At 40.4% G+C, this 15,644-nt stretch overlaps 1 protein-coding gene across 2 annotated transcripts in view; it reads right to left on the reverse strand.

Annotated features, from left to right (window-relative positions):
• Positions 1 to 812: 812 nt before the first annotated feature.
• zdhhc8b (zDHHC palmitoyltransferase 8b) overlaps positions 813 to 15,644 on the reverse strand; it is a 54,119-nt gene continuing 39,287 nt past the window's right edge. The window contains exons 2-11 of one of the 2 annotated variants that reach the window (XM_077560266.1): positions 9,584 to 9,705; positions 7,620 to 7,777; positions 7,276 to 7,448; positions 7,059 to 7,161; positions 6,850 to 6,941; positions 6,141 to 6,273; positions 5,611 to 5,716; positions 4,494 to 4,600; positions 3,362 to 4,419; positions 813 to 2,878 (exon numbers count right to left, since the gene is read on the reverse strand). In XM_077560266.1, the coding sequence (XP_077416392.1) occupies positions 2,746 to 2,878; positions 3,362 to 4,419; positions 4,494 to 4,600; positions 5,611 to 5,716; positions 6,141 to 6,273; positions 6,850 to 6,941; positions 7,059 to 7,161; positions 7,276 to 7,448; positions 7,620 to 7,777; positions 9,584 to 9,705 (2,185 nt within the window). In that variant the 3' untranslated portion in view covers positions 813 to 2,745. The remainder of the gene's footprint in view (positions 2,879 to 3,361; positions 4,420 to 4,493; positions 4,601 to 5,610; positions 5,717 to 6,140; positions 6,274 to 6,849; positions 6,942 to 7,058; positions 7,162 to 7,275; positions 7,449 to 7,619; positions 7,778 to 9,583; positions 9,706 to 15,644) is intronic. The other variant, XM_077560268.1, reaches the window with a different exon arrangement.

Consider the following 15,644-nt stretch of genomic DNA (forward strand, 5'->3'; position numbering starts at 1 on the left):
TTTGGAATGCCACACACACTTTTCAATTCTGGTCATCAACACTTTAATGTTACCTGTGACAAACTGTGAAGAGGCTTGTGATAGAGACGATTCCCACATTGGGGTGTTTAGTTGTTGTTTTTATTTTTTAGGGAGAGGATAATGTAGCCTGCTTTTGTTAGCAGCATGGGGTCAGGGACCAGTTGTCATGGAAGAGTATTTTCTGTTACATCCCATGATGCACTTGGACGGGCCTTCACGCCCTGTCCATGCTTCTGCTGTCCCGGCAGCAAGTCAAGTCGTTTCTCGTCAGTGGACACGTGTAAGAAGTACTTCTTGGCCGCTCCGTTTTGTCATCACATCTGCGTAGGGCCAATAAGCAGAAGTTCTCACTGCAGTTTCAGGCCATCAGATGCACTTCGCCAAAATGTTCATTTTGTTTCAAACATCTGAAAGTAAAAGTTCAAAGTCAACCGTTCATCAGTTTGCAATAGCGCCACTCCAAATAAAGTTCCTCGCCAGGAATTCTGTTGTAACATTCCCTGACTGTCAGCATGTGAAATCTGTCCCCCGCCATTCTGCTCACATCAATATTTTTTCTCACCAACCATTTCTGAACCTCAAAAACGCATCCAAGTGCCAGTGCATCTGTAAATACTTGTACATGGATGAAATGTTGCTTGTCATTTGCACTCTAAATGATTGGAAATGTTTCCTCCACCTTTGAATAAAACACTGTCAACCACTTTGGTATCCACATAAGCATTCTTACAAACAGAATTTTGATTTTCCCACCATTTTTCTTAGTATTGCCTAGAAAAGGAATCAACACATTTTGAAAGAAAAAATTGATCAAATGACACTTTATTGACCACTTGGGTTTCTTCACAAAAATAGGAACATCCAGTATTTTCTATAATTTAATGCAATGACTTTTATAAAGTAAATCAGCTCTGGGTTGCTGGAGTAGGATTTTTGTTGACTTCTGGCAATGTTTTGGGACCTGTAGTGATGAAATCCATTCTCTGAAATACAATTGGACCAATGGCAGTATTAAAGGACACACTTAAGATTATCTTTTAAATCTTCTGACAAAACTACCAGATAAATTCAAATTTATCGTAAGCTTATTCATTTCACACAATGTGCTATATTGCTGTTACTGTACCAGGTGTGACATTAGTTCGTTACCTCAAGGTAACAATGACCGAGTCTTAGCATACCAAATAATTGTCAAAGCTACTGAACGTAAAATATTCCGTTTCGAATCGCTACTGCCACCAGCTGACGAAAAATGAAACCGCACATACACACCACCCACATACGTCACATCCACAGACAGGGCGCGGGAAATTATAACCCGAATTCAGTCTTGCAGGAGTACCCATTGTGAACAGCGAAGGAGTTAATCTACTAATTAGAAGGCATTTCACTCATAAATGGTCAAATAAAAAGATTTAAAGTTATTTTTGGGGAAAAAGTTCCATATTACAACTTTAAATCTAGCATTAAAAAAAAAAAGAAAGAAAAAAACCCAATTCAGTTAGCCCTAGTACCAGACCATCAAGCAGCAGATTTTTGTCTATACTTTACTGTATCAGACAGCTGTTGCATGTGCACAGAACAATACAGGTCTAAATATTGAAAAAGAACGAAAACAAAAAAATGAAGACAAGGTGATTGAACACCTCAAGGCAAACCTTAAGAGACAATTGATGCCATGCTAATCCAATGTGGACTGTGGCTGTGCAAATATCAAATTTTTATTTTTATACTATTAATACGCTTCATGATACTTTTTGAAACCATGTTATGCATGTGTATATAAACGGTTTTGTAATATTGTGCTGAAGAACCATTTTACATTGATACACACCAGCAAAGCAAAAAAAAGAAAGAAAAGAAAATAAGTCTTTGTATTGGCGGAGGTCAGTTCCTTCCTCCATGAGCCCTTTGGCTGAATTGTATAATTTATCACACTAAAAATAACTGAATTATGTCAGGCAAGCAGTCAATCAAAATCAAACATTAAAATATTGAGTATATTAAGCTACTCACTAAAATAAGGAATTGGTGATATTTTGTTATCAACCAGTCTGTATCAGTAATCTCTTCCCATTCCTATCAGTCTATTATAAGCAAACACTGAACCAGACAACAAATATTAAAATCAGTTTGGTGATGAAATGTCAAGTATGAGGTAATCTGATGATCCAGAAGAAGCCTGCACCGTCCCGAGTCCAATGGAAGGCGAGCAGAGTATTTGTCTCCTTTGAGTCACTGAGGGAGACGTTGCATCAAAGGAAACCTCTGCTGAATATGTCCATTCCTGGAAAGTGGACCAAACGTGCAGATCTTCCTTTAAGGGGCCTGGTATTGAAGCACCTTGACTTCTTGAATTCTTCTCCAAGCAGGGAGGGTGTCACAAGATGTTTGTTCATGTTTTGTTTCTTCAGTGGCATTTGGTCCAGCTGAAGAACTATCTCGAGCATAAAAGTGTACAGTATAGGACATTTGGACCAGGTCACATGACTACAGCAAAAAGAATACAATCTTTTGTTCCAAGTGACCAAGATATGAACACCCGTCACCCATACAGAGCATCCACTAATAATTGCACTCAACACACACACACACAAGCAGACTGATCCTGTGATTGGACAATACAAACAAAACTAAGCTCCTGCTTCTGCATTCTACAGTTCACGAAAATAAACCCAACCTAAATGTGGTTCTGGTCACTGGAGGTGTATTCGCCGTCCCTGCTCACACTGAAATCTCATAGGTGGTGCCTCCCACCCCAGTCACCTTTTTGATGTTACCATGACGACTGGGACTGGCTGTGACACCCTTGGCACTGGGGTGGCAATCCATCTGGCCATTAACTTTGATGGCTTCTCTGAATAGAAAGAGAAAAGCAACAAATGGCGTTCAACTCGGAGAGATTGTTCACAAGTTTAAGATGATTTGGTGTATGGATAGCGCAGGATAAGGGATGCATGCCTCAGTTGTCCACATGGAATGGAAATGCAGATGCAAGGGTGTTGGAAATGACTGAAAGCGTGAAATGAGAATGCAAAAAGCATGCAAAAAGAAGGAATGCAAAGTCACACAACTTTATTAATCTGACAGTCATAGAAGAATACAAAACTTTTTTTTTTCTAAGGCAAAAAAAAAAAAAATCAATTCATGGAACACATTTATGAATTCAGACAGAACTTAAGGATAAATAAGGATAACAGGACAAACACAGTATACTTAAGGCTACATGCTAGAAAGAGGTACACAGATTAGAGCTCCGGGGGCGGGGCTTCGGGAGGGGATAATTGTGTGCCCCCACCCCTAGCCCGTGCATGCATTACCAGAGGGCTAGGATTCATACCTTGGCCCCCCCAGGCGTGGTGAGTCCATCCTCTCCTGGGCACTCATGTATGACAGTTTCTGGTGCGAGTAGGAGGGCGATCGGGGCACGGCAGGGGAGTGGGGGTGGTGGGCCGGGGAGCGGTAAAGCCCCTCGAGGCCTGACACCCTCCCGTGGTTGTTGTTTACGTGATCTGTGTGTAAAGAGCTGGACGAAGTCCTGGGCGCTCGGCCCAAAGCCGAGCCGGCCTGGCACAGTACAGGGGTCCTCTGGCCGTAGCTCAGCCCCACCCCCATCAGGTTGTCCCTGGAGCCTCCATAGGCCGGAGGCGTGGGGCCTCTGGAACCGGCGCAGCGAGGCCCATCTGGGTAGCACGGGTTGCTCGGGAGGCCATATCCCCCCGAACCTTCAAACACGCCAGAGTCCTGGGCGTAGATGTGCGTCTGGGAATGCCCGAGTAGCATGTGTCGCTTCTCTCTTGCCTCCATTTCCTTCCGCTCTTGGATGGAGGCCATGATTGTTTGGGAGAGGTTGTCGTAGCGAACTGGGGACGGGTCCCGCATGTGAGGGGAGTGACGGCCCACCCCCCTAGAGGACATAACTGGACTGTAGGTGGCAGGAACCTGTTGTCTTTGCCTCTCAGGCTCCCGCACGTGGCACATTTTGGTGGGCAGGTAGGGCGAGTGATAGCCCACTGGGGGCATACCACGGTGGGCCATGCACTCACCGGCAGTGGGTGGGGTGCTACTGGGGTTCAGCAGGCTGTCGTAGGATAAGCTTCCGTTACGGTTCGAGAGCGTGTTGGGAGAGAAGACGTTCTTATATTGAGTAGAGGTCACCGTCTGCGGCTGCAGACCCACCAGCTGGCCCTTCTCTGATCGTTGGTGAGCCTGCTTCAGGCTAAGCGTCCGCGAGTTGACCGGGTTGGAGTCCAGCTGGAAAGGGGAAGACTTGAAAGTGCGGTGAAGGGGAGCATTGGTGTACTCGGGCAGATCTAAGTTGGGCTCAGATCGATAGTCGTGGCCACGAACACTCTCTTCCAAGATGGCGGAGGGATTTGGGTCATCGGGCATGACAATCTGGCCAGAAAACACAAGAAATGACTTTATTTTTTGAAATGTCTAAATAAACAACAACTGCATTATTATTTTACCTTGTCCCCTGCAGTATGATAGTGGACTTTCGGCATGGTGCCAAAGGACGGTCTGAATTTGTACATGGCCGGAGTAGAGGGGTGCGTCTTACCAGACAGGGAGCTTTCTACAGTATAATAAAGACAGAGGAAAATATTATAGCAGACATTTCAGTATTAATAGACAATTAAATTAGACTCAGTTACCGAGCCCGCTGATTATACCGATTGGTTTGGACCAATCACATGGCAACATGGTGTTTGGGGGCGGGGCCGAAGCCGTGGGAAACAAACAAACATAACAACATGGCGACCCCAGTGGACAAATGCCATGGACGCTACAATTAATTGTGTTTTCATAGAATTACTCGCAGTTTCCTATTTGAAGAAGTGCTTTGTGCATTTTTAGCAAGTAAAAATGTTAGCGTTTTTTTTTTTGCCTACGACGACAAGATTCACATCAGTTGCCGCGGTTGGTCAAAACAAGTTTGCTAGACGTGTACAAATTGGCGTATCATCCAATCAGCTCGAAGTATTGTACATAATGTCTCGCCTTTCCCGAGCAAATCACGGTGGAGCGGTCCAGATTGAGATTGTGGAACTCTCTTGAGCGAATCACAATTATCAATCTGGCGATAAAAGATGCAGTACACGAAACTACCAGCAGGTTGTAATGTTGTTCTGTGGAGCAGGGCAAACTGTTCCCTCCCTGGCATATTGCACCAAGACACACGCTCTCTGGAGGGAACCCACAATGTATGCGCGAGAAAGCATGTGTGTTAACACGACGTGAATAACGATGGATATTTTACAAGATTTAAAAGCAACAGATCACATTGCACAAGGACACATGCATAAATAGCGGAATGACCACTCAGAGGCTAACAGGCTGCGATTAACACTCAACAGATGTTTCATGAGGTACACCCGCACAATGTGTGATATGATCTAATACAAGACCTGCATTGAAAATAGTCTTTACGGAGATTGACTGAGCAAACAATGCACGGTTATTCATAACCTTTTGGTTATATTATACTGCAGATTTCAGTTCTTGTCCCAGTATGAGTCTGAATAGTAAATGACTGACAGAAAAGTTGGATGTAGAAATGATGAGTGAGATTTTAGTGGTTCTTACCCTCACTGGAGGTCAGATGGTTTTTCAGCTGGTTGTACCTGTCGGCTTTCGGTGGCAACGGCGGCTGCGTTTCTTTTTCATCCAGGCCATCCAGGCTGCTTTTGGACTATGTGGATGAGAGCCGAGTGTCAAGAACATCCTAAACAGGTGGCTGAACAGCAGGTGCGAAAGAGACCCGTGTGCAGTGCATGTGCATACCCAGATGCCGAACAGAAATCATGGACTGCAGACATAATATTACATCATAAAAATTACGAATAAACAATGTTTACTTACTTTGTTTTTGAACATACTTTATTAGTATAACGTAGGCCAAAATGCTAAATTCTTAGCATTTAGCCCAAAAGTGTAATCAAATTTGTCATTTCATCACAATCATTTGTGTGTACTTAAGCTGTCGCCAATGATATACCGAAACAAGCAACCAGTAACGGCGGCAAAGCATTCACAGGAGTGCGTATCAGGGAGGCACGTGCTACAATTATGTGGAAATAACTACAAAATGTGTGTATTGAGTACAAAAAGGTCACCTTGGAGCTGATAATGGTGCTATGGATGCCGTTGTCATTGATCTTGATGGTGATTTGCTTGTCTGCGAGGTCTGGTCTGATAAACGGAGGTTGAATTTTGATGTGGGGCTTTTTTCGTGGGTCGAATGCATACCTGCACGGGAAGACAACATGAATGATCACTTTTGATCTTTGTGTTGTACAAAAATCATCAGAGGAGTAATATACTGTAAATGCAATTGTGTATAAAGGAGCCTGCGCAGACAGGCCAGGTGAGTGACGTATTGGACTGCCAGTGACCGATAATATGGTCAATATATTAACTCATTAACTGCCATTGACGGTTATAGACAAAAATTCATTTGAACTATTTCTATTCGCTTAACATGTTTTTCCACTTTTGTTAACAAGAGTATGAAAACCTGGAATTTTTTTATTGTACATTCAGAACATATATAAAATGTGTGATTAATTGTGAGTTAACTAGTGAAGTCATGCGATTAATGACAATTAAAAAGGTTAATTGCCTGTCTTTTACATTTGTTCTAAATGTACAATAAAAAAATTCTAGGTTTTCATACTCTTGTTAACAAAAGTGGAAAAAAATGTTCAACTAATGGAAATAGTTAAAATGAATGTTTGACGTCTATAGCCGTCAATGGCAATAAATGAGTTAAATTGTCAACAATTCAAAACACAAAAACAAGCCTGTGCTCACAGAGCATCTTACCTTGGCCCCAGAGAACTACATAAGACATACTCCACGTTGCCACAGCAACCTTTAGTGAAGGGATTAACTCCTCCACGAAACTTGCCCGTTACCTGAGGAACACAAAACCTTGGTTAGAGTACACACACACTCGTCCAGAGGCCTGATGCTTGAATAAGGCCATCAATGTTCCTTTTTTTCTTTCCTCTATCCATCGAGTGTCTCCTCACTTGTTCATTTGTGGTTCGACCTCGCGCCACAAGCACCATGTGGAAACCCGTGAGACCCAAGACAGGAATAAAGAAAAGTCCAGCGATACACATTACCACCAATCTGGGTATTAAACCATTAAGGCAATTAAAAATATCAGCGCACAAAACATTTACAAATGCCGACAACGGATGGAAAGTCGAAGAAAAAGTGGTAAGAAGATTGTCAAAAGGATACGTAATGGTAGTGTGCAGAGCTCCAAGTCTCTCCCTGTGATGGAGCACAAAAATGAGGCCGAAGGTGAAAACTCCCATCATGTGGATGCTCAAAGAGAGCAGGAAGAGGAAGAAGTAGCGGTAATTTCTCCGTCCAATGCAGTTGTTGACCCAAGGACAGTGATGGTCAAAGTCCTGAGAATAAGGAAGACCATTTTTTTTTTCCATTGAAGGACAAACTCTTGCTCCACAATCCCTGGATGTTTAATAGTGAAATATCTATATATCATCATAATATAATAATTAAGAGTCTTTCTGTGTGTAAATGTGCATTGATATTTCCACACACAAACATAAGACACTCACCTCCACGCAATTGTCACAGACACTACAGTGAGAGCATCGAGGCGGCCTGTAGAAGTGACAGGTGGCGCACCACTTCATCCGAACCTGAATGCCCTTGATCTCCACATTCTTGTAGAGAGGCGCTCGGAAGTCATCGTCCTTGTCTTCATCCTCGTCCGCTGTGCAGACATCAACATGAGTCAGGCAAGGGCTGGGCGAGCTTCTTTTTTTTTTAAGCTTATGTGAAAAACCACAGCAGTAACTTATTATTGTCACTGTTCAACAGAAAGTTAACCTCTAATGTGTCCAAAGCTCCCCACAGTGAAGAACGCTAGGCTAGCTAGGCTAGGCTAGCTGTAACACAACAATGTGATATTATAAAAATGTGTACTCCGCCTCCATATTGTGTTTTACATGAATTGTCCCAAGAACACACAAAAAAACATGCAATTTAAAAGCCTTCTTTTATTTTTTGTAATTAACAGCAAATGCTTTATTTACACTCTAATACAATTGGGTCAAAGATAACCCAAATTGGATAAAAAAAAAAAAAAAAAAAAGACTGACCAACTATATGGGTAATTTATTTAACCCAAAAATATAAATAACCCAATGTTTTTGGCTTATTGGACAAAAACAAACAAACAAGTTCTTGGGTTAGTTATTTTACCCCAAAAAATTAAATACCCCCCAACAAAAAAGGGTCAATTATAAAAATGTAAATAACTCAAACTTTTTGGGCTATTTATTTATCCCCAAAAACTTAAATAACCCAACTATTAGGGTTATTTTACCCAAATAAATTAAACTTTTTTACGTTATTTCTTTAACCCAAAAACTAAATGATTAAATTACAAAATAACCCAATTTTTTTGTGTGGGGGAAAAAATGGGTTCAAGAGGTCAAGTCATCTGTGTTGGTTGTGTAAAACAACCCGATTTTTGGGGGTTGTATCGTGGGCTATTGATTTGACCCAACTTTTTGGGTTAAATGAATACCCCAAAAAGTTGTGTCCGCTCCTTTTTGACCCAATTTGGGTTATTTTTGACCCATCTGTTTGTAGAGTGTACCATTACGGGTCACCTCTAAGGATGTTAAGGAAGTTATCCATTTCAAATAGTGAAATGCCACATTTGTAAAAAGGAAAACACCCCCTTTATAACACTGTATTGTATTTTATATTCAAGAAAATATCTAAATGGCAGAGTTTAAACTTAGATTGTTGTCCCCTACACAGCATCAAAAATAAATGTCGCTGCTTTACTCAACTAACGCAGGATGAAGGTTTGCTGTTATAAAAAATAAAACCATTGAATGCACATAAAGAAGATTCTGCAAACTCATCAAAATGATTTGATATCTACTGTATCTCATACATTGCTCTAGTTTTTAAATTAAATTGAACATGAGAACAGGTGGCAATTTTCTCAGTCATTACGTCAAGCATAACAGTTAACAAAAATCTCTCCAAAAATGTGGCATGTAGGCAAAATAAAACATCATGTTCAATCATTATTCTTTTTTTTGTCTTTGACTTTACTCAGCAGCCTGCGATCACATAGCATTTGAGACAACTGTTGTTCATAAAACTTTGCAGGCAATAACTGCACGCGAGGACAATGTGCACCACACAGCCTTATTATGATAATTACTGCTTTACAGGAAGAGGTAATTGTTCCTCTAGACAGGTGCTTGTCATTTACAAGCACATTACAAACACCGCCGCAGGGGAGAGTTGAATCACCTCACCACTCTTTAAACCTGATAGACTTGCTGCTTAAGTTAGTCAAGTGTGTTTCTCCACATGGCAAGCAGGCTTGTGACACACCGGGAGTCCATTGGATTACATGTAGACCAAACATCCTCTAAGTTAGCTCTCAAAAATGTAGTAGGATTTTCTTCTCGGAAAATACTCAACTTGAAATGCTTTGTACAATTCATTTGATGAAACGATAAGGAAATGACGCTGAGAGCTGCACACAAACCTCTGGGGTAGACACCAGGGTCCATGAAGGTTGCCATGCTGAAGTTGGCCAAGACGAAGAGGAAGACGAGGCCATTGTAGAGAGGCACGATAGGCGAGATCACCTTGGTCAACCAGGGGCACCTGAAGGAACACACAAAGCCATCTCTATCAATCTCTTCTTTTCTATTCTGTCATGTTTCCATCCTACGAGTCTATGAGCTGCCTGCAATCGCAGTCAAATGCAATTGCAGTGAGCCCTTGTTCTTGTTTTGAAAAGATCAATAACCATCACCAGTAACATGACTCCAGGGAGTGAAACAGTGCAGGGTAAAGTGGTTAGATTTCAGAAAAACAAACATAATACAGCAGTGACCAGAAATGTCTTTGAATTAGATCAGCCAGAGCTGATATAGCTAGCTAGTCTTAGGACAAGCAGGTTCACCCTCCGTATTAAACATGATCTTAAGATCAGTTCACGTGCTCCTTTAAAGAGGAAGTAACCCATCCCCCCCAAAAAGTTCTTGACAATAAAATTATCTATAAAGCCCCACTAGTCTAAATATGGTATTCTGGTTAGTATTGTGTTAGTGGAATATGAGTTAAGCAGCAAAATCCAGCCGTTTTTAATCATTATCAGAAGGCGGCCATTTTGCCACTTGCTGTTGAGTGAAAATGACATCACAGTTGCTCAGGTCTCAGGTAAGAACCAATCACAGCGCAGCTTCAGAAAAACAGGTGAGCTGTGATTGGTCGTTGCCTGAGCCCTGAGCAACTGTGACGTCATCTTCAGTCGACAGCAAGTGGCAAAATGGCCGCCCCATAAGGTGGATAAAAACGGCTGGATTTTGCTTCATAACTCTTATTCCACATATGTAATATCACATCAGAATGTCATGTTTAGACTAGCGAGGTCACATAACATAATATATTATTGTCAAGAAATGTTTAAGGTTGACTTCCCCTTTAATGTTTTGCTGCCTTCCGCAACCTGGCCTGAGTGAGCCATCATTTCTTCAGTTTCCCCATTTTAATATGCATGAACATCGACTTTTTCCTTTGCCTGCAGTCAGTTCCTAAAATTCTTCACCTGCTGAGAATCAACAACAAGAAGCAACAGTGCTGCACAATCGCCTCAAGTCGAAGGTCATAACTCACACATCAGTCATTCAAGCAATATTGTTCATGTGGGTTCCCTCGAGATATATATAATATATATAATATATATATTATATAAATATATATAATATATATATATATATATATATATATATATATATATATAATATATATATATTTATATATATATATATATTATATAATATATATATATATATATATATATATAATATAATATAATATAATATAATATATATATCCAGAAAGTTTTTGCATAAAATACTGTTTGGATACAACTTAATTCAGTGACGTTTATGGAATTACTTAAGCAACATAATCTCAAAATCCATTTCCAAAGGCTCACCACTTCTACGGTGCTATGTTGCATCAACAAGTGAGCAAAGATAGAAAAGCAATTTTTCTGGCTGCGAAAGATTATGTATTTGTGTCTACAGTCAAGCCAGAAGCGAGAGAAGGAGAAAATGAAGTGCAACTGCCAGAATCTATTTTAAAATCAGAGACACACAGGGAAGAAAAGGCGACCGAGAGAATGGTTGATTAGGATAACAGTCATTGGTTAATTGGGTTGCGGGGATAAGTAACCAAATATAGAGTGCTTATCAACACTATTTACAAGACAATTCTTGGAAGAAAAAAAACATGTCAAAAAGCTTACAGAAGAAGAAGCCAGTGCAACTTAAAGTCGGATCACATACTGTATTACTTTTTCTCAACTCAAAGTTTGTCTGAGGCGGTTGACATTGGAAGGAAAACCTGAATTGTCCGCGGTAATTAAAATGCTTACAAAAAGAAGATGAAGAGGTAAGATCAGCATTGAAATCGCCTCAACGGGGCCTGCACGCCAATGCAGAAGAGGAACATAAAGACAACATTGATGCAGAGGAAAGTCAAAAAAACATATTTCATCTCTGTCTTTTGGAGATGCGGAGAGGAAAAGGAGGATTAAAGAAGAAGAATCCACAGCTTCATCCTCGTGCTGGCAATGTGATGCACTGCCTCCGTTTGAATGATCCACAGTCAGATTGATATGAGCCAGCAAATTAGAAGAAACATAGATTTTAATAGAAATTGCCCTTTGGTTATCCCAGTTGGCTTCGAAAGTTAGATTTTTTTTTGTGTGTGTGTGAATGTTTAAAATGAAATGCATAGATTTTTACCCTAAATTAGAAAACTAAAGAACTACTAAAGAATGTTACTCAAGTGATACAGTTACAAAGGCAACTTTGCAGCTGCAAGTTTCACTGTACTTCCATCTGATTTCGGCTCACTGCTAATCTGCTCTCTTATAATTGCATTCGACGTGCGTTTTGAATGAAATGCAGTTATTTATTTATTTTTTTGCCCCTTCACGCTCCCACTTTCGCATTTACATTTCAAGAACCATATTTAAAGGAAATGCTTTCTTTATTTAGAGTTTTGGACTCAACTTGAAGTTGATGTAAAAGTTTGAGTGGAAGAGCAGCAAGGAGAGAGTTACAATAATTGACAGTGACAAGGATGGCGGTTCTGGGTGTGAAGGCTGCACGGAGAAAGTTGCGGAAATGGAAGTATGCAGACCGTGTAATGTTTTTGAAATGTGCTTCGACACTTAAATTGAGGGGAGAGAGGGAAAATAGAATTGTCAATGGAAAGCGAAAAACAATTAGATTTTGCCAAGGTGGATTTTGAACCGATGAGAAGTTTTGATATCTGCAATGTAAGGCAGTCAGTCGGCAAGGGAGGATGGTGAAGGGGATTAGGGCTGAACGATGATGAAAATAAAACTAATTGCATTTCCCCCCAATATTGCAACGTAATATGCAATTATTTTTGGGTCTTAAAGTTTAGATTTGCGCTAAAATAAAGGCAAGTGAATCATCATTATTATTATTTTGAAAGATTTTCCTCCTTTGATTGGATTTGTTAACTTCCAAAACACCTTTGACTTGCAGTATTATGAGCGTTCAATACGAAAACATATACAGGTATACCGCAATGGAGACACAAACATTTAGTACAGTACTGTTTATCCATCCCTCTGTTTATAGTACTGTAAACAATCCCGTTTACAAACTCTTCTTATCATAAAGACAACCCCCCCCCCCCCCCCACCCTACCACCACAGGGAGCAATGTCATCCCAGAGACCGCCGGCCCAGATTGACCGCAGCCCGCCCCCACACAGGGTGAAGCGCGCCACAGCCCTCCGGGGCCAAGGGGCCCCCGGGACGACCGCCCGCCTGCAGGAGAAGACCAGCCATCCGTTCCAGTGCGGAGGCTCCCCCATGAGGAAACACTGGAGCTAAAAACTTTGTAACAACCAAATAAAAACAGTTCAACGCTAAAAGAAAACAGAATTAAAAGGCAAAAGCAAGGCTAAAAGACAATATAAATAAAAATAAAGAAAGAAAGAAAGAAATGGGGTAAAAAAAATAAATAAGAAAATTTAAATGCCAAACTAAAAAGGTGAGTCTTGAGCCTTGTCTTAAAAACAGCAATCAACTTGGTGACTTCAACAACTTTATCATTAATCCAATCACTAATTATTTTGAAGCATCCATCGTGTGAAACACTTCAAAAATAGTCTATTGTGAAACTTGTGTTTCCACGGTAACTGGAATTGACGTCAATGACCATCAGACTTTCATTAAAGTCCAGAACAAAACATGAGGCAAAGTGTGAGAGCGCTATGGGAATCAACGGGACATTTTTCAAACATTTGGTAATAAAACCAAGTCGTCCCATTTAAGGGAACAATGTGTGTGTGTGTGTGCTTGTAAATGCTTGTGTCAAGGCTTTATCTCTATCCTGCACGTTTGTTTAGCACAAGGCATGTATCAATCTTGCAATTCAATCATTCTGAATTGGACGGCACAGTTGAGTGTGTTGATGTGCAGCAGCCGATAATATACAGAGAGCGAGACGACACATGCTGCCAAACTCAGACCGGAGCGCGTCCATGGATCAACCCGAATAAATCAGGATTATAAACCAAAGACAAGAGCAGGGGTCAGCAACCTTTACTATCAAAATAACCATTATAGGCCTAATTATTAAAGAAAAATCTGTCTGGAGCGAAAAAAAAAAACATTTGGACATTGTGATGAGTGAAACAGTGTTTTAGTGTTAGTCTAATCTACTGATTAGAGCTGCACCAGAACACAAAAATATGCACCATCCAATTAATTTTCTTTTTTATATATATTTTTTTCATTTTTACATGTTTAGACTTTTCTGCCTTTGTCAGATTCCTGATATTTTTGGCAATTTTATGGACATATGGCAAAAATATTTTGCCTCTTCTTCCTTTTTTGAGACATTTATGGCTTTTTGGGGGAATTTTTTTCTGCCTTTTTTGCTATCAATTTTCTGTTTATGTTGACATTTTATGGTAATTGTTGGGATTTCTTCTATTGTTTTATAGTTACTTCTTTTTAAATGATTTCTTTTCTGCTTTAAAAAAAAAATTAAAATTCTGACTTTTTGTTGTTGTTGATTCAATTCCAAATACATTCTATGGTAATTTTCTGCCTTCTTTTGTTTTTGGACATTTTATGGTTACTTTTGAACATTTCCTTTTCTGCCTTTCTTATTTAGTTTTCTGACATTTTTGACCATTTCATGTACATTTTATGGTCATTTTCTGCTTTGAACCTTCCTTTTTGGACAATTTTATGGTCACTTTTCATCTATATTTCACCTCTTTTGTTACAAACTTAAAAATGTGGACACTGACTTTTTTAAATATTTAATTATTCATATTTTTTTAGTTAATCACTATTCATTTAAATAATATTTTATCTAAAAAATAAAAACAAGTATATAAAAACAATTACTACTCATTTATTTTAGAGATCTAAAGAGCCACATGTAGTTCCACAAACGAAGGTTGCAGACCTCTGGACTCGAGGCTTTACTTGAAGTGCATGTTCAGGTATCTGGACCGCAGTAGTGAGGGCACTGAACGCTGCCCAAGTGCAGCTGGTGCCGGAATCTGTGTGTAAATGTAAAGCCCTCCCAGCCAGAAATATGTAACAGTGTGAAACCCAAGCTGGGTATTAGATTTGAGAGGGGATGAGAGGCCGGATTGTGACTAGCTGAACAAGCGGCGCTCAGACAAGGCGGCTCAGGGAAGTAAATCCGACAAAAGTTGTCTTGTGTCACATTCCTAGACTCTCCTTTTCCAGAGGGCTGCAACCTGCATGTGTGGTCACTGCCAAATACTCGGGGCAGGGGAAGACCCCGAGGCTCTTTCAGCAAATGTGTTGCATACAGTGACTACGTTTACATGCAGTCAATATTCGGGTTAAGGTCAGAATTCTGGCTTCTGAAACATTCAAGGTAACATGTTTACATGCGTGCTGGAAAGAGTTACTCCTGTTTACATGCTCATTTGTGCTCGATTGGAATAACCCGTTCGGCCCGCGGCGTGCGGACTACGTAATTACGTAAATAACGTCTTTTTTTCGCTTACTTACTATACGTTCAATAAAAGACATATTTATGTCACTCACCACGCAAAATAAAGTAGGCGGGTTTCCTCCTCGCTCCAGAAGTGTGATTCTTTGCTGCAAGCGTCATGTTTGCCGACAATGGCTTGAATATTTCCGGTGGGTCAGAAGCATGGACTATGGATCAGGGCCGGCCCTAGGTGACTTGGCGCTCTAGGCGAAAGTGTAGATTTGATCTTTTACTTGTTTTAGTGTAAGCAATGGATACAGGTTCATAACATGTCCTGTTTATTTTCCATTTTTTGTTTGCGAAAAACATTGCCCCGATTGATCGAGATATTCCGAATGCGTTTATATGAGCAAGAATTACGGTTATGAAAAGAGTAAGCCAGGAATCTTAAGCATATTTGGATTTTTGCGCTTGTTTACATGGCTTTACAAAACAACGTTATTGCCTGCATGTAAACGTAGTCACAGTCCATCACTGACGTAAGCTCGTTTTGCTGAAAAAATA

This window comes from Vanacampus margaritifer, chromosome 3 (assembly GCF_051991255.1).
Source record: "Vanacampus margaritifer isolate UIUO_Vmar chromosome 3, RoL_Vmar_1.0, whole genome shotgun sequence".
NCBI lineage: Eukaryota > Metazoa > Chordata > Actinopteri > Syngnathiformes > Syngnathidae > Vanacampus > Vanacampus margaritifer.